Here is a 19,716-nt window from a genome sequence, read left to right as displayed (position 1 = left end):
AGCATATTATACTCAATTGGCTTGAGCGCAATACTAGATGCATCAAAGTTCATGAAAAACTGATTTGGGATGCTGAAGAAGTAAGAGACACATATTAGGTTTTTTGGCATGGATTTGCAGATAAAGATGGATGGACATGAGGCATTTGATAGATGCTGTGCCGTAGGCTTTGTGTAACGTAGACCAGCATCCGTAGCTTCTTTCGTTGTCCAACATTATATGAACTAGATTCTCAAACAAGGAGGCCGCTAACAAGTTTTGCTTGTCCAAATGGAAGTAGCAGTAAGGTTGGTGGGGGCATGGATTGGATGCATCAAGAGCCAAATAAGACTTATCCCTCCAAGAAGTGCACAGCTGAGAAGATTTCTGTGTGTTTGTTTTATGGATAAAAAGTGGTTAGCCAAGGGGAATGTAAGTGGTATATTGAGTGAAGAAGATACTTAGATGATGGAGAGAAGGATGATTTAGTGACCATTTTGGTGAGAGAACACCAACTAGAGGAGATAAGAAGGGCACTGCCACAAGATTTGATCACCAGGCCTGTTGGAGCTGAATAATACTGTTGAAATCTTGAGAGAATCTTGACTTATGTCCTATGTGACATAGTAGGGCTTTATATATAATAATATTTATGAGTGAACAAGTACAATGTTCCCCAATGTGGGACTAAAAACATAAATAATAAACACTGTCTAATAGACCAAACTCCCAACTGGACTCAAACTCCCAACTGGACTCAAACTCCTAACTGAACTCAACTTATGACTTACAACACTCCCCCTCAAGTTGGTGCATAGATATCTATGGTGGGAGATCTCGCAAGATATCTCGCTAAAATGGGATGGCGAGACGGGAGGATAGTCGAGATGGGAGATCTCGCCAAAATGTAGTCCAACCACATGCTTTAGGGGGTTTTAAAACCCCCTATCTCATGTGAGAGAGGCAGATCTCGCCTCTCTCTCGCTGCAACTCTTAAAAGTTGTTGGACCCCCTATTATTGGCAGGAATTTTTTGGGGATTCAACTTCTAAACATCCTTAATACATCTACAACATTATATTATCATCATTCAATCCTATTTCAACTAGATCTTCAACAAAGGTAAGATTTTTCCTCCAAATTTGAGTTTTTTTCAATTAGAATGTTCTACAATGGGTGTGTGAGTCCAGTATAAATACATGTTGATCTACTAGCTTCGATCTACATTTTCATGGGAACAAATTTAATTTTCTGCTATTAATTTATTTTTTGAATTTTCGTATTTAAAAAATATAATATCAAAAAAATTAAAATAAAAAAATTTAAAAAATACTTATGATATGAATGTGATTATCACTTATGTTAAACTACATTGAGAGGGCTACAACCCATGTAGTCATATTTTGATTATCATGCTTCCTGTATTTATTTATTTATTTAAATAATTAAATAAAATAATTATAAAAAATGACATTTTATTCAAAAATATCTATTATTTTTCTTAAATGATGCTCATATTATGTAGTGTATTTTAAAAATACAAACATGTCTGTTTGAGCATTGTATATATGTTATCTTATAACATAGTGTTTGTTTTGTTGTTTAATGAATTGTTTTTACATGTTATTAATTATCTAAAAATTATTCTAATGATTATTTGGGAACATTCATGTATGTATTTCAGTGTTGTAGACTTGTAGCTTAAAGTGACATTTGCAGTGGGACTCAGGACATTGTTTGACAATATGGGGACTACTAACTGTTGACAAGAAAAAATCCCAATGCAAGTATTGCCTCAAGACCTTGAATTCCAGTGGTCTAAATAGATTAAAGTAACATTTGGTTGGTGGCTACAAAGATGTTGCCAAGTGTCCTAAGGTTCCTTATGAAGTGCAAAAAGCAATTGCAACAACTTTAAAGGGAGGGAGATAAAAAAAGGATGAGATGGCACAAATGCAAAGGGAATTTGAGGATGCAGTGTTGTGTAGACCTTTTGTTGATGTTGATGAGGAGTCAGATGACGATGAGGAGAGGAGGAGGGTTATAGGTATTGAGTCACAGGCCGAGTGGAGACAGATGAAGGTTGTAATGGAAGCTAGCAGACAGTCCTTATATTTTGAGAATGTGAGGCAATATGAACAGACGAGAGGAGTAGGTGGTTTGGGGTCAGGGACATCCATGCCGCCTAGACATAGTTTTCATGGAAGTGAGAGGACTGAAAGGAGGAAGACTGCACATTATGATGCCACATTTGACCAAGACCCCTCCCTCTTAAGGTATCAAGACACCTATCAAAGAAGCATTCCATATATGTTTGCTGGAGGTAGAGAAGGCAATAGGGAGGAGGAAGCTAGGTTGGTGATCAACAAATTCATGCTCTACAACAACATTGCAGCCAATGTAGCCAAAACACCATACTATCAGGGGATGATTAATGCAGTTGCTAGGGCAGGTGTAGGGGTTAAAGGCCCAAGAACTTTGGAAGTAATGAATAAATATTTACCAAAGGTGAAGCAGGAGGTGGAGGAATACATTGGTTCATTGAAGGAAAGATGGACAACATATGGTGTTACTATGATGGCTGATGGATGGACTAGTCCTACTAGACAATCCATCATTAATTTCATGTTGAGCTGTAATGAAAAGACATCCTTCCTTAAGTCAGTGGATGCCTCAAATAAAATCAAAGATGCTGACTACCTTTACAAGCTTCTTGGGCAGGTGGTCCTCGAGGTAGGGTCAAACAATTTTGTCCAAATTGTTATACATAACGGTGCTAACTTCAAGAAAGCTGGTAAAATGTTGATGAAGAAGAAGAGCAGCATGATCCACTTCTTTTGGACACCATGTGCAGCACACTTGATTAATCTTACGTTGAAGGACTTGAGGAAGAGAGAGTCAATTAATGCTGTGGTTCACAGGGCTAGAAGGGTCAATAATTTTATTTATAACCATGGTTATATGCTGAAGATGATGAGGATCCATTGTAAGGGTGATCTAGTTAGACCTAGATTGACTAGATTCACCACCAACTATGTAGCTCTGAAAAGCTTCCAGAAGAAAGTGGTGAGTCTATGGCAAGTGAGGAGTGGTTTAATTGGCGTGTATCTAGCAATTCTGATGCAATAGTTGTCCAACAAACCATTGCTGATGATTCCTTTTAGAGGCAGATGAATAGGACAATGGGCATTTTAGAGCCTATTGTGCTTGTTTTAAGGATGTTGGATTCGGAGAAGAAGCCCACAATGCGCCACATATTTGTTGCCCTCTAGCAAATGAAAGAGTTGGTTAGAGCTGTTGCCCCTGGCTCCTTCAAATCCTATGAGAGGATCATCGATGATAGATGGGAGACGCACTTGATGCATCCTTTGCACTTGGCTGGTGAGTCACTTTTAAATCTATAAATTTTTTTTGTATACTTTTTTACATTGTTAATTTGTTACAGGTTATAACTTATAATTTATAAACAAGTAAACAACCAAATCACTAATCAAAATTTTTATTTCCACAATACAAGTTTACTACCTTAACCCAAAGTACCATTATAAGAATGATCTGGGGCTTAATGTAAGGTTGATGAATGCGGTGCAAGACGTGTTGGAGAAGTTTGTGCCAAATCTTGTCATGCAGGGGACAATTAATGGAGAGGTGAGAACTTATTCAATTGTTTCTTCAACTTCTTGCATCAGTGCATATACAGTAGTAAAAGTACAATAATTGAACAATTGGCGTACATATTAGGGAGTTTAGGGATGCCTCTGGGAGTTTTTAAAAGCCTTTTGTGGTTGCAACTAGGCAAAAAGTTAATCCTGGTAAATAGTCCATTACTATAAGTGATAACTGATAAGTTATTTAAGTATTAAGATTTACTTGCCTAATGCATTATAATATTTGGTTATGCAGCTGACTGGTGGGTTTTATATGGAACTAGTTCGCCAAATCTCAAGGACATGGGAATTTAAGTACTCTCACATACTTGCTCATCCTTTGGTTGCGAGAGGAACTGGAGCACCTTCTCGCTCATCCATAGTAAGGTACAAAATAGATTGGGGAGTAAGAGGTTCGAAGACTTAGTGTATGTGCACTACAACATGAGATTGAGAGTAGGGCACATACAAGATGATATGGATGACGAAAATCGAGAACCGATTGAGTTGATTGATATATTCCACAAGCCCCCCGCAGAGGATGAGGAAGATGATGTTATATATCGGTGGGTTAGGGATCGAGGTGGCCTAGTGTTGGATGGGCCAAGAGGGCAGTTGGATCCTACCATTGCTATTGCCATGGGCCCATATGTTGTGGTCGACCACATAGTCTTTTGATGAGGAGGCTGCTGTAGTAGCATCAGCAGGACCAAGTGTACCATTTGTGGAGCCACCTGGTCGACTTGAAACAGCTGTAGTGATGTCTAGTAGTGGGAGTTTAGATGATGCTAATGATAGCATCCCTCCAAGTCAGCCATTGAGTCATGGAGGCAGTTAGGTTGGTGGTGTTGCTGGTGGAAGTCAGGGTCAACAAAGGGAGTCACTTCCACCAGGTCCGAGTCATCCGACACATGTGAGCCACAGTTCCCTTATCTCCAGGACTTATACTAGAAGTAGGAAGAGCAAATCAAACCAGGGGCAAACGAATGATGATGTGAGCATGCAGGATCTTGAATTGAACATGGGATGCATGAGCCTAGATCATGGTCATAGTGGTTCACAACAGTAGAGTTTGGCTAGTTGGTAGTCATCAGAGTACCTATATGGGGATCACATCACCAGGTCAGATTACATTGGGTATTCTGCTTATGGAGATCATACTATTCCTCAAGACCTTGCACCTGAAGAGTACACATATGGGAGTGAAGGTGGGCTTTTGACTAAATGGTATAGAAACCCCTACCCATATATTCAGCAGCAACACGAACAACAAGAGCAGCAATGGCTCTTTCACCCACCCACAATTGACGGTTACCCTAGAGTGCTATTCCTCCAATATTCTGACATGGAGACATATTGGTCCCACATTAACTGATATGTGACATACTACAGTGATGAGTTGACTTAGGAGTCATATGTGACCACTGTTCAGAATCAGTTGATGTAGAATGCTGAGTGATACACTTGCTGTCTTGTAGTCTTGTTACTCTTGTACTCTTGTGAACTTATGGATTATGATTTATGACTTGCTAAAAGTCTAAAACTTCTTACGGTTGTAAAATTTTGAAGACATTTTAAGTTCTTCGATAGTTGGATGTGTAATTTATTTGATACTTAATAGTTGATAACTTAAATTACTTGATATCTCTACATTACATGTTTAACCTTGCATTTTATAGCATTTCGGTTTTACACATAGGGTCGACTTAGAAGACATACTTAGGGTTATTTTCTCACAAATCCAAGGGCATAAGTGTGTTCAAAAAGCCTTAAATAGGCTAAATACCAAGTTTCAGCCGAATCAGGACCCTAAAACCCACCGAGATGGGCCACTGAGTTTACACCAGAAAATTGGTATATCTTGACTGAGATCTTGATTTTTGTAAGTGGCGAGATCTCCCACCATGTAGATATCTATCATGCCCAATTTGCTAACAATTCTACTAAATAACTTGACACTCAAAACTTTTTGTGAAAATATCAGCACGCTAGTTATTAGTGGTAACAAAAGAAATCTGAACCAGACTAGACTCATTTTTTTTTTTTCTTTTCCTTTTCCCCTCCCCCCTTCCCCTCCCTCCTTCCCCCCTTTTTGGGGGGGGGGTGGGTGGGGGGGTTGTTTTGTGTTTGATTCCTTTCTTGCTTCCTCGGGTCCTCCCCCCGGTTTTTGGAGGCGCCCCTCCCCCCTCCCCCTTCCCCATTTCCTTGGGCTGGGGTGATGTGGTCCTGGGGGGGGGGGGGGGGGGGGGCCGTATTTGAATGATCAAAACAGTAGCCAAATAGGACCTTTCACAGGGAATCAACTTTAGATTTGATAAGACTTAAGATAAATAAAATTCAGATATAAAGATAGGCTGAAAACCGGAGTGGTAGAACGAGGATATTGGTTTAAGAACAAGGACTAAATAGGTCTTCAAAACAGCAGTAGACTATAAAGAAGAAAAGGATGGAACAATATAAGAGAATTAAGAGAACAATAAGGACAACAAAGTAACACCCGGGCTTCACACCGCAAGGTGGATCGATTGGATCAAACACCAACCTACCTTGATCAAACACAAGGGTTCTCCAAAAAGGAAGAATGCTAGCAAGCAATTTGATTTCAATTCATAAGTTGTCTCTTCACCACTTACATAAGTCTCTTTATATAGCATTCTAAAGAGACATAAACATTAATGGCAACATCCAACCACTAGCTAACACCACCTACCTATTAATGACTCAACTACTACCTAACTCTTGACAAAGGAGAACTCCTTTGACAATGAGTTCTCTTATTTTCAAACTAAAGCCCCTTTTATTGACTTTCTAAAAACTAGACTTAGGCTTAGGTCTAGACTATGAAGTTCAACAAATGTGGGCTAACTTTAACCCACTAAAACAGCCCTAGCCCATGAAAGCCATGGGCTGATTCAGGTGACAACTTTAGGCCTTTGATGGGCCTAACCCAATGGGCTTCTTCTTTCGTAAATATGTCTTCAATTCTGCATCAACTCTCCCCGGCTTGAAAACATTCGTCTCCGACGAATGAACGAAGGACATGTAACGTTCATACAAATCAGGATCGAGTTTCTTGAAATCATCAGCATGAATCCAAGTACTATCATGTCGTGGACGAATCTTCCATTTGACGAGGAAAGCATGGTATCCCGCACCCCCCCAGTGCGTGGTTTTGTAAGAGTCATCCAAAACCTCTTCAATGATGTCAGTGATTGGTGGCTTGAGTTGGGGCAGCCTCAACATTTGTTCAGTGTCTCCATCATCAGAGTGGTGTCCTTGTATGGACCCATCTTCTTTGGATGGAGTTTGTTGTTGACCCCATGTTGGAACCTTTCTGGGTTGACACGAACCATCACCATGTCTCCTGGTTGAAACTCCACATATCGTCGATGATGATCTGCTGTAGCCTTGTAGACATCATTGTTGAGAGCTATTCTTCGGCGAACATCAGCATGTACCTCTGTGATATGGCGCAGAAACTCGTCAGCCTCAATACTCACACGTGCTTGTGGTGGTAATGGAATGAGGTCTATAGGCCGTCGGGGTTGAACTCCAAGTAGAATCTCAAAAGGAGTACGACCTGTCGTACGATTAACTGAGCTGTTGTAAGCAAACTCAGCTATGTCGAGTATGGACGGCCATGTCTTCTCATAGTCACGAACCAAACACCTCAGTAAGTTTCCCAAGCTTCTATTCACCACTTCTGTCTGCCCGTCAGTTTGTGGATGGAATGCGGTTGAAAACTGTAACTTTGTGTTACTTTTCAGCCACAATGTCTTCCAAAAGTAGCTCGTGAACTTGACGTCACGATCTGAGACAATGCTACTTGGTAGTCCATGTAGTCGTACAACCTCCTTAAAGAATATCTTTGCAATATGAGATGCATCAAAGGTCTTTCGACATGGTATAAAATGAGCCATCTTTGAGAATCGGTCAACCACAACCATGATGGAGTCGGATCGCTCTTTTGTGGAGGGTAGCCCAAGTACGAAATCCATACTAATATCAATCCAAGGTGCATGAGGAACTGGTAATGGTGAGTACAAACCTGTATTTTGCTTGGTTCCCTTGGCTAGCTGACAGACTCTGCATCTTTTGATTACATGATCAACATCCTTTGCAATATGGGGCCAATAATACCGATCGGTAACTTGTATGATAGTCTTATCCTTGCCAAAGTGACCTCCCAAACCTCCGCCATGCAGCTCCCGTATGATGTGATGTCGTAGGGAAGAATTTGGAATGCATAACCGAGTTCCCAAAAACAAATACCCATCGTGAAGTGAGTATTTATGATGTTGCTTGCCTTGCTGTAACTCCTTGTATGGCATGTTGAAATCTTCATCAGATGCATACTCATCACGTATCTGATCAATGCTAACTGCATGTGCTGAGAATGTGCTAAGAGTAAGTACTTTTCGACTCAATGCATCAGCCACCGTATTCTCCTTTCCTGCCTTGTACTTCATTGCGAACACAAACTCTTGGAGATAAGCAACCCATTTAGCGTGCCTGTTGCTTATCGACTTCTGTGAATGTAGATACTTCAGCGCCTCATGATCGGTATAGAGAATGAACTCTTTGCCGATGAGATAATGTCTCCAATGGCGTAATACCTGAACAACAGCATAGAGCTCTAGATCATATGTCGAATAGCGTCGCTTGGCATCATTGAGTTTCTCGCTGTAGAAAGCGATAGGGTGCCCTCCTTGCATCGATACACCTCCTAGACCAATATGTGAGGCATCAGTTGCTACCTCAAATATACAATCAAAATCTGGCAGGCGAAGTATTGGAGCCTCTGTCATCTTTTGCTTGATAAGATGAAAGGCTTTGGTTGCCGCTGCTGTCCACTTGAACTCACCTTTGCCTTGCTTCAAACACTCGGTAATAGGTGCCATGACTGCACTAAAGTTCCGAATGAATCTCTTGTAAAACGATGCAAGTCCATGAAAACTACGAACCTCAGTGATTGTCTTTGGTGTGGCCCAATCTATTATACTTGTTATCTTCTCTGGATCAGCTTCAACCCCCTGTGATGAGACAATAAAACCAAGGAACACAACCTTTGGCAGCATAAAGGAGCATTTCTTGAGATTGACGTATAGCTTCTCATGGCGAAGCACTCTCAAGACTTGCTGTAGATGATCGATGTGATCATCTGGATGCTTGCTGTAGATCAATATATCATCAAAGTATACGACCAAAAATCGACCAATAAAAGGACGGAGTACCTGTGTCATCACCCTCATGAATGTACTAGGTGCATTCGTCAGACCAAAAGGCATGACTTTCCATTCGAATAGTCCATCCTTGGTCTTGAAGGCAATCTTCCACTCATCTCCAGGCCGAATACGAATCTGATGATAGCCACTTCTAAGATCCAATTTAGAAAAGATCTTAGCCCCGGATAGCATGTCCAACATGTCATCAAGCCGCGGTATAGGAAACCTATACTTAACTGTAATCTTGTTGATTGCTCTACTGTCCACACACATGCGCCATGAGCCATCCTTCTTTGGAGTCAGTAATGCTGGTACAGCACATGGACTTAAGCTCTCCTGAATGAATCCTTTATGTAGCAACTCATTCACCTGTCTTTTGAGTTCATTGTGCTCTGTTGGGCTAAGGCGATAAGCCGGTAGGTTTGGTAACACCGAACCCGGTACCAAATCAATGGCATGTTGAATATCGCGCATAAGCGGTAGCTCATTAGGCAACTCATCAGGAACCACATCAGAAAAATCAGAAAGTAACTCTTTGATGGGTGGAGGGAATGTCGCCTCAGGTGGAGGCGTGACTACCCTTGTAACAAGAGCCAATACCAGCCCTGTATCATGGCTAGTGTGAATGAACTCCTTGTGAGGAACAACCAGCAGCTTCTTTTGCGGTATGGACAACAACTTTTGTGCTTCATCGATCCCCCTTTGGTTGGTCCTCAAGGACCTCCGTTGACGCATTTCAGCTGGGACATTGACTGGGTGGAGGACAGTGTGAAGTCCTTTGAACTTGAATACACATTGGTTTTTTTTCCCCCGACCATAACATCATTATCATACATCCATGGTCGACCAAACAAAACATCAGTAAGATGCATAGGGATTACATCACACCATACCTCTTCCTCATATCGATGGAGCTTCAGTGGTACGGAACACCGTTGATTTACCTCCAGAGTATTCCCATTCAGCAAGGATACCCGATATGGTTGAGGGTGCTTCTCCACCTTCAAGTTTGCTTTCTTTGCAAAGGTGTTTGAAGTAACGTTGACACAGCTCCCACTGTCAACTATCACCAAAGCGGTATTATCTCCGGACTTCATACGGCTGTAGAAGATACAATTGCGCCGCCAGTCCTCTCCTTTGGTTTCAGCCACCAAGATGCGGCTTACTATATGAATGCCATAAGCATCACCTCTATTAGCATCATCCTCATCATATGCAGCTCCGTCATAGTCGCCATAATCGAGCGGGTATGGGAATAGATCAGGATCTGCTTCCTCTGCTGACTTTTCTATCTCAGCAACAACATTAATCTTTTGACGGTGTGGGCAATATTTAGCATAATGTCCAACCTCTTGACAGTGAAAACATTGTGCTTGGCTGCCACTAGTCATAGGAACCTTGCCCTTATCTTGTCGGGTAGGAAATGTGGGTTGAGTAGGGGTTGTTGTTGTAGGTTTTGGTGTTGGAAAATTTCGCCTAGCCTCCCCGGCTTGGTATCCAAACCTTTTGTTGTTGGATGCCAATAATTCTTCCGCACGTAGGGCCTTTTCAAAACAATCCCGCACGTTCTCTACATCCACAACGCCAATGGCCCTATTGATTTCAGGCCGTAAACCCAATCTGAAACGTGACAAGATTTGGATCTCCCTCTCTCGAATTCCTGTACGAGAAGAAAGAGAGTCAAATTGTTCCATATATTCTGCAACTGACAAGTTCCCTTGGCGAAGAGAATTTAACTTGTCTTGTAGTCGCAATCGAAAAGTAGATGACAAGTACTTTTCTCTCAGTTCTTCCTTCATTTCCTCCCACGTAGTAGGAGCTCTACCACGATCTTCCAATTCATATTCGCGAGTTCTCCACCATTCACGTGCAGCTCCAACTAGCTTGGTACGTGCTAGCTTCATCTTTCGTACCTCCGAGAGTTCATACCAATCAAAATAGTCATCCAACGCTGCCAACCAATCATAAAAGACTTGAGGATCATGCTTACCCGAGTATTCTTTGAGTTCAAGCTTAACCCTGTGAGAGTCACCAACATGCTTATTGAATGTAGGTTGTTCTCCAGCAAAATAACTTCGTACGTGCTCCTCAAAAGTTGGTTGCACAACTGGAATCCTTTGGGGTCCTCTCCCCATATTTCTTCGAGCAGGAAAATTGGCTACAGAATGAGCAGGATGGAATTCTTCACCAAGTGGAGGGTGAGGAACATGAGTAGAGGCAGCAACTCTGGCCTCCATTTCTGAGAACCTCTCGTCCATTTGCTTCTGGTTCGCAGTGATTTGGTTGCTCAGTTGTTGAACCATCTCCATCATTGTTGCCATAGGATTAGTTGGACTGGATGGTCCAGAATTTTCACTCCCTGTCATGGCTCTGATACCAAATAATGTAGTACTGTATTTGAATGATCAAAACAGTAGCCAAATAGGACCTTTCACAGGGAATCAACTTTAGATTTGATAAGACTTAAGATAAATAAAATTCAGATATAAAGATAGGCTGAAAACCGGAGTGGTAGAACAAGGATATTGGTTTAAGAACAAGGACTAAATAGGTCTTCAAAACAGCAGTAGACTATAAAGAAGAAAAGGATGAAACAATATAAGAGAATTAAGAGAACAATAAGGACAACAAAGTAACACCCGGGCTTCACACCGCAAGGTGGATCGATTGGATCAAACACCAACCTACCTTGATCAAACACAAGGGTTCTCCAAAGAGGAAGAATGCTAGCAAGCAATTTGATTTCAATTCATAAGTTGTCTCTTCACCACTTACATAAGTCTCTTTATATAGCATTCTAAAGAGACAAACATTAATGGCAACATCCAACCACTAGCTAACACCACCTACCTATTAATGATTCAACTACTACCTAACTCTTGACAAAGGAGAACTCCTTTGACAATGAGTTCTCTTATTTTCAAACTAAAGCCCCTTTTATTGACTTTCTAAAAACTAGACTTAGGCTTAGGTCTAGACTATGAAGTTCAACAAATGTGGGCTAACTTTAACCCACTAAAACAGCCCTAGCCCATGAAAGCCATGGGCTGATTCAGGTGACAACTTTAGGCCTTTGATGGGCCTAACCCAATGGGCTTCTTCTTTCGTAAATATGTCTTCACCCCAACCCAACCACCCCACCCCCCCCCCCCCCCCCCCCCCCCCCCCCCCCCCTCACCTTTTTTTCCCCCCCCCCCCCCCCCCCCCCCCCCCCCCCCCCCCAAACAACAGCAGGCCCCCCCCCCCCCCCCCCCACCCCCCCCCCACCATAAATATTTTCTTCCCCCTTTTAAAAACCCCCCCAAGAAGAGTTAAAAACCCCCCCCCCCGAGACCCCCCCAAATACCTTAAAATACAATTTATTGCATTAAAATGTGAAGATTAAGGATCTTGCATGTACTAACTTAGAAGGCTGACTACAAAGATGATATGTGGCCTATTATGTGACAAATAAATGAACTTCCCAACTAATTTTTGGTAGCTGGTTTTGTCAATTGGTTCTCCTTCCTTAGTTTTCAATTGCTGATTAGGCTCCACTGGGTCTTTGCAGGTCTACACCCTAGCATTCTAGTCTCTTCTAAATGGTCCAAGGTGTAATTTCTCTAAGAGAGTGAGACACCATTAGCAGAGTAGGCCAACTCTAACCCGAGAAAGTACTGAAGTTTGCCCATATCTTTTATCTCAAACTCTGTCCCCAAGAATGTCTTCGAGGCTGTAATTTCGTCTTCACTGTTTCCTGCGCTGACAATATCATCCACACATATACAAGGAATACTATAGTATGAGATTTATCCCGCTTGATAAACGATATGGTCTACGTTACTTTGCTTGTTGCCATAGGAGATCATTGCCTTGTGAAATCTTCGAAACCATGCCCTAGGAGACTGCTTTAGACCATATAGAGCTCTCTTTAACCTGCACACCTTCCCATGGGTCTCTGAACTAGAATAACTAAGGGGCACATACATATATACTTCTTCCTTCAGCTCTCTATGTAGGAAAGCATTATTCACATTCAATTGTTGAAGACTCCACCCTTGGTTTACAACATATGGCCGGACAATATGCATTTTAGCAACAGGAGCAAATGTCTCTTCTTGGTAGTCAATGCTATAGGTTTGAGTAAAGCCCTTGGCTACCAGTCTTTCTTTATATCTCTCAACGGTCCCATCTGGTTTGTGTTTTATTACAAACTCCCATTTACATCCAATAGTCTTCTTCCCTGAAGGCAAGGATACTAGATCCCATGTCTTATTTTTTCCCAGGGCTTGCATTTTCTCATCCATAGGTTTCTTCTAGTATAAGTGAGACACTACGTCTTGTCATGAATTAGGGATAGAGGTGGAAGACAGAGGAAATAAAGCTTTGAAATTCTATGGATAGGGAATGATATGGTATATGGTGTTTGGTGCAAGTATGTGGCTGTTTTTTTTAATACAATGGGCAAATCAAGATCAAAGACAGACTCAGCAGGAGGAATGGTTGCTTCAGGACTAGGATTTGGTGCTTTCAATTGTCGTGGCTCAGAGGAGGGCTTTTGCTTCCTTTGGTCGGTCTTTAGAGGAGGTCTAGACTTTCCCTACACATCATCCATCTGTTGTTTCTGTCCAGTCCCTCCATCTTCCAATAGGAAATCTGCCAAAGGAGACTCAATAGTAGGAACTTCAAGAGGAATCTCGAGGAGCACCAGAACTTCTTCACTAAGATTCTCCCCCTGAAAAAGAGGAGGAAAAAAGGGAACCTATTCCTGAAAAAACATCTATGAACACAAAAAATCGATGAGATCCAAGATGGTACCATTTATAACCTTTTTGTGTAGGGGGATAGTCCAAGAATATACACCGTAACCCTCTGGGATCAAGCTTACCATGACTATAATGGTTGCGAACAAATGCGACACATCCAAAGACCTTAGGGGGTATAGTAAAATTTGTTATACTTAGGAGAACTACAAGAGGATAGCATTGATCTAAGACACGTGAAGGCATCCTATTAATGAGATAGGTGGCAATTTGAACCACATCACCCATAATTGAGGTGGCACATGCATAGTAAACATAAGGGATCGTGCCACCTCCAAGAGATGCCTATTTTTGTGCTCTGCAACCCCATTTTAAGGAGGTGTATCAACACAACTAGTTTGATGGATAATCCCATGATCAAAATAGTAAGAGGGAAAGCTGCCACCCGAATATTTAGTCTCATTATCTATCCTAAGGATTTGTATTACAGCCCCAAACTAGATCTTAACCAAATTTTGGAAACAGGAGAACACATCACTTTTTTTATGCAAGAGATAAACTCAAGTAGTGCGGGTGCAACAATCAATGAACGTAACAAACCAACGATGGTCGGATATAGTCACAGTTCGAAAAGGACCCCATACATCGAGTGAATAACCAGAAAAATGAACTTTACTTCTATTATCTGAAATGGGATAAATATGTCTTGTTTGCTTGGCCAAAATATAAGCATCACAACGAAAATCATTCAAATGACACTTTTTAACCAAATCAGGAAAGAGTCTAAGACAAAATTGACATAGAATGTGGCCAAGACGATTATGCCACTATAATAAAGACACTAATGCAAGAGAGGATGATGCAAAAACTGTAGAAAGAGTAGATGGAGAACTAGAACCATCCAATAGGTAGAGCCCCTCCTTCTGTTTATGACTACCAATTGTACGCCTTGTCTCCAGGTCTTGAAAAACACAATGAGATAGAAAGAATGTTATTTTGCAGTTTATATCACGGGTTAGGCTATTAATGGATAATAACTTAGTTGAAAATTTAGGAACATGCAAAACAGAGGAAATGGTGAGGTTAGGTGAACAGATGATGGAGTATTTTCCAGAAATAGGGGACAGAAATCCATCATCTCTTCGAACATTCTGAACAGGTGGAATAGAAGAATAAGTGTGGAATAAAGAAGATGAGCTTGTCATGTGGTCGGTTGCCCTAGAGTCAATTATCCAGGAGAGAGAATTGACATTGTGACAATTGAAAATATCTGTAGGAGGCTGGGAACCAAAGGTAGAGGCAATGACAGATGCAACACCCGTACTAGGAGTCAAACTAGAAGAGGATTCGTTAAGTCTGGTCATAAGTTGACGAAAAAGATTATGGATATTGTCTATGGAAGTAGGTGCTGGAGTACTCTGTATGTCTGGAATAGCCTGATTTGTTGATACTTGATTGCTGCCCCTACTACCACTCTTTCCTCCTCCACGAGAATTGGTTGGACGTTTATGTAATTTCCAACATTTATCCTTTGTATGGTGTTCCTTCCCACAATACACACACTTCACAGGAGGTCGAGAGTTACCAAAACTAAGCTTAGAATTACCAAAACCAGCAGCTAATGCAGACCTATCAAGAGTCTTGTGTATGTACGATAGCTATTTGTCGACTGTCTTTTTTATCTACCATGGCAAAAGCTTGAGCCAGAGAAGGGAAAGGCTCTTTAGAAAGGATCTGTGCATGAATTTGATCAATTCTATATTAAATTTTGACAAAAATTCATAAACTCTTTGTTTGTCTTCCCATTGTTGATAGACAATAGCATCTTCAACATTCTTCGGTTTAAACTTCCCATAGAAATCTGAAGTTTGGAATATCCCCAATGAGTGTTATAGTACTGAGAAAAGAGTAAGGTCCTTCAGTTGCAATTGATTGATCTTCCGTTTAATTTCAAAGCATTGTGTATCATTGCCTACTCTAGAGTATCCATAGTTAGAAACTGTCTGCTATGCTTGATTCAATGGAGTTGATGAGAAAACCCATGACCAAACATTCGTCTGTGTACCACTTGGAAAGTTGCGGACCAGGTGTGGAAGGTTTGGTAGAAGTTCCATCAAGATGGCCAATAAGACCACAAGCACCAACAACATGGGAAACTGAACGAGATCATCTAAGATAATTTGTTCCATTAAGTTTCACAGTGGTCATCTAAAGTGGAAAAAATGATCCCTATGAATGGAAGACATGGGAGACTTTTCAGATGTACCAAACAAGGGAGATGTGTTGAAATCAACCATCGAAGGAACAAAAAGTCACTCAAATTTCACAAAGAGCTCCCTGAAATTATTTGAATTTACAAACAGCCTTGGAACTATGTGAAATTAGAAAGAGTTCCCTGGAACTATCCAAATTTACAAAAAAACTCCTTGATAAGATTTGAGTTTGCAAATTTACAAAACAACTCCCTGTGAAATCTCAGAACCACGATCCACCTCAAAAATCTGATCATGGAAGGAAGCCTGCGATGGTCCTAGAAACACCCTTGAGAGACATCGATGGTTCTAGGAGCATTCAAAAGATCTGGTTAGGTCAGGCAATAGGTTCTAAAGGGACTTTTGAATCATAAAAAACCTTCTAAACCCTTCTAGCAACTATTGCAGGTAAGAGGAAGAAGAAGGGAGACAACTGAGAGATATTTTTTTCTTAAAAGGGATGTCAATCATCCTAGGAGAGTCGCTGCATCACAGAAGAGTCGCAAATGATGCAACGAGACTCCTAGGGTCAATCGCTCAGTGTTGGAAGGGTAGTTGGTGGTTCGGTTTAGGTTGGAATGGTGTTGAAGGCTTAGGCAATGGCTGTTATGGGTGGTGAAGAGCTGTTGGAGGTGTTGATGATGGTAGGTGTGGAGATTCAGAGGTGGAAGCTTTTTCTGAATTTTCTGACTTACCTGGAATCTGCGATGGGGTGTTGGTGCCCTAGATTTGGCATGGCTCTGATACCATGTTGAAATCTTGAGAGAATCTTGACTTATGTCCTGTGTGACATAGCAGAGCTTTATTTATGATAATAGTTATGAATGAACAAGTACAATGTTCCCTGATGTGGGACTTAAAACATAAACAATAAAGACTCTCTAATAGACCAAACTCCCAACTGGACTCATACTCCTAACTGAACTCAACTTATGACTTACAACAAATACTCGACTCATTGGAGTAGGAGGAGACTCATGATACCATATTGAATCAAAAGAGATCTAATTCAGTAGTTGTGTTGAAACAATTACATTATAGATTGTTACATGTCAGTGTATGGAAGAGATGCTAGACAGTGATTGAAATACTATGAAGAATTGCAAAAGGACATAGAATCCTAAATTGAATGTTAAGTGTTCTGTGCCACATTTTCCCCCTTAGGGAAGTCCTAAGATCTGTTGATTATTACAAATATCCAAAGAGTGGATTAAATATAAGTTAGGGCCTTGGAGGTCAACCTTAGAAAAAAAGAGCATTTAAGATTAGTAAAATGAAGACTGGAGTAAATATTCTATAATTTTATTACAATATCGTGAATATTGATACTGCAAGATGACTTCTTTAGGTATCTGGTGTCAATCATAAGTAAGAAGGTGACAAGAGGATAATGTTGCCAGAGTGCAGTGACTGATCCATTCCTTTATACCTTATAGGCAAGTTCTGTAGAATGGTTGTTCGATTGCCTACGTTGTATTATGCAAATGTTGAACAGTTAAAAGATGTCATTTTGATAAGCATCCATAGCAAAGACGAGGATTTTAAGACAGATGTGTGGAAAAACAAAGAGGGATGATGTATGAAATGGATGTATTAGAACAGACTCCAGAATAACCTCCATCTATGACAAGCTCCGATAGATCATTTGAGTATAGTCATATTCAATCAAGACCTAGGAATTCTTCTATTAAGAGGAGTGATAGGATTCTGATTGGAGGAATTAAAATAGTTTAGTTTCTTTTTTCTTTTCTTTTTTTTTTTTAACTGAGGAACGAGTTGCATAGCCTAGATATTTTGCCAACTATGATTGCAGGTGGTACATATTGAGCTCAAGGATCTATGTAGCAGGTCCATTTAATTGAGATTCTCCTAATGTGTTCTGTTGTGCCTCTTTCCTCTCTTTGAATTTAATCTTTTCATTCTTCTACTTATCTCCATCTTTCATCTATTGTTCATTTTTCATCTCTTTTTCCCATCCCTCTTTTCCAGTCCCCTGTTTCCTTTTTTTGGTTAGAACTCAGTATTGCATCTTTTGTTTTGTCTGGACCCATGTACTTGACCATATCTGTTGTTATTGTTACTTTTGTTTATATTATGAATGGCGAAAACAAACATAAATGACAAAAATTAGCTGATTGTTACAGCAATTGATTAGTGAACGGATAACATTAGTCAGCTATGCAATAAAAGAACTTGACGAGGAGAAAATAATAGATTTAGAAGTTGAAGCATAAATTTTTAACACAAACGGGTTATGATACATGTTCTTTCTTAAAAAAGGGGTCTGATCGCAAAGTTTAACTTGCTCACAAAGACACAAAGGGCATTAAAGTACTACAAAGGGCTCTCACTGCAGTGAATTATTTCCAGGGCAATGCAATAAGATTTAATGGACATCATTCCTTGGGTCCTACTTGATTTTGTGCATGCCGAAAAACTTGAAAAGGTAGTGTTTTTCGAGCTTCCGAACAACTGATATCTTTAAGTCATGGTGATCCCCCTATGGTACATGGGCCATTAGACCAGTTGGTTCTGCTGCTGACCAAAAAAAACTATTCTTATCTGGTCTAGTTCATGGCTGCGCCTTCCTCGAAAACTGTTGCCTTATGAATGAGCGCACTTTGGACAGCATGATCTAAAGTAAATTAGTTGCCCTCCTCCAACCCCTCTCCCCACACACTTTGTTTCGACTGTTAACTTGACCCTTTACAAATGTGATAAGGTTTTCTTTTTTTATTCCCGTCTTTTAAGTGTCTGCTAATATCAAGGCTCTAATTGTTTCTAACTGTTTAGTGCAGATCTCATTGGAGAAGAAAGATGGCATGAATAGCGATTGTAATTTGGACGAGTCTTGAAACACAGATTTTCCACTTCTGTAGCAATTGGATTGTACAGTTGCAATTGTCTTCGGTTCTGTATGTATCATTTGTATATTAGTGTAAAATGGTACATATTAATTGGATACGCTCATGTTAGATATTCATGAAAGCCAATAAAGAAGTAATATTCTGTATGTTACAGCTGAACATCAGGTTGAAGTTTTCCACTTCATGTGTACATTAGAAAATAAAAAAGATAGATGTGCTTCTTATTCAGTTTCATTTGATTCAATTCTTTCTAAACCTTAGGAAGTGCAATATATAAATGGACGTCGGGTTGCCCGTGACAGTTTTTCAGGGAGCTTAAAGATTGTTTAGAAGTAGTGTAATATCGAGCTATTGTAGTTTTTCGGTGAATGGGCAAGTGTAGTTTTTCTATTTTCGGTGAAATGGGCAATTGTAATCAGAGATATACTAGATTAAACAAACACTAAACACTACGAAATAATGAATTAAAAAAAAAAAAAGAAATATAGCGAAAATAAGTAGAGATTTAATGTGGTTAATATACCAATATGATGGGTTATGTCCACGAGTAAAGATGAAGAGTTTTTCAATATGTAGATAAAGTACATAAGGAAATTTTACAACTAGTCGTCAAAAAAAGGGCATTACTAATTCTCAATGATACTAGTAAACGAACATGAGATACATATATATGAACTCTAATCGGATAAACGAGTTGATCCATTGGGTCAGGATGTACGGTCCAAGCTCTCCACTTTTACAATTGATTTTCAAAAATGGGTCATTTGGGTTACCCACCAAAATATGGCGGTGTGGGTCCATGTTCAAGACCAAATACAAAAATTCAGATCACAACATAACACTACTATTTTTAATTATACAATTGACAAGAAAGACTCAACTGTTTCAATTGAAAAAAATAACTCAACTGTATCAATTGAAAAAAATAAGGGTATGGCTGTGAATGTTATGGGAGAGTTTTTCAAAATCATGATCTTGGAACCTAAATATTTGTTAATATGTTGA

At 40.2% G+C, this 19,716-nt stretch overlaps 1 protein-coding gene across 7 annotated transcripts in view; it reads left to right on the top strand.

Annotated features, from left to right (window-relative positions):
- LOC148999359 (guanylyl cyclase 1) overlaps positions 1–19,494 on the top strand; it is a 56,495-nt gene extending 37,001 nt beyond the window's left edge. For 4 of the 7 annotated variants that reach the window (XM_089141220.1, XM_089141218.1, XM_089141219.1 and 1 more), the window contains one exon: positions 18,643–19,491. In XM_089141220.1, the coding sequence (XP_088997346.1) occupies positions 18,643–18,699 (57 nt within the window). In that variant the 3' untranslated portion in view covers positions 18,700–19,491. Of the gene's footprint in view, positions 1–18,637 lie in introns of all 7 variants that reach the window. The other 3 variants (XM_089141223.1, XM_089141224.1, XM_089141222.1) reach the window with 2 other exon arrangements.
- The last annotated feature ends 222 nt before the right edge of the window (positions 19,495–19,716 follow it).

The sequence above is a fragment of the Hakea prostrata genome, unplaced genomic scaffold, assembly GCF_041222555.1.
Source record: "Hakea prostrata isolate BN-2017 unplaced genomic scaffold, UWA_Hpros_2 contig_13, whole genome shotgun sequence".
Taxonomy (NCBI): domain Eukaryota; kingdom Viridiplantae; phylum Streptophyta; class Magnoliopsida; order Proteales; family Proteaceae; genus Hakea; species Hakea prostrata.
This window is presented reverse-complemented; position numbering and strand designations above follow the sequence as displayed.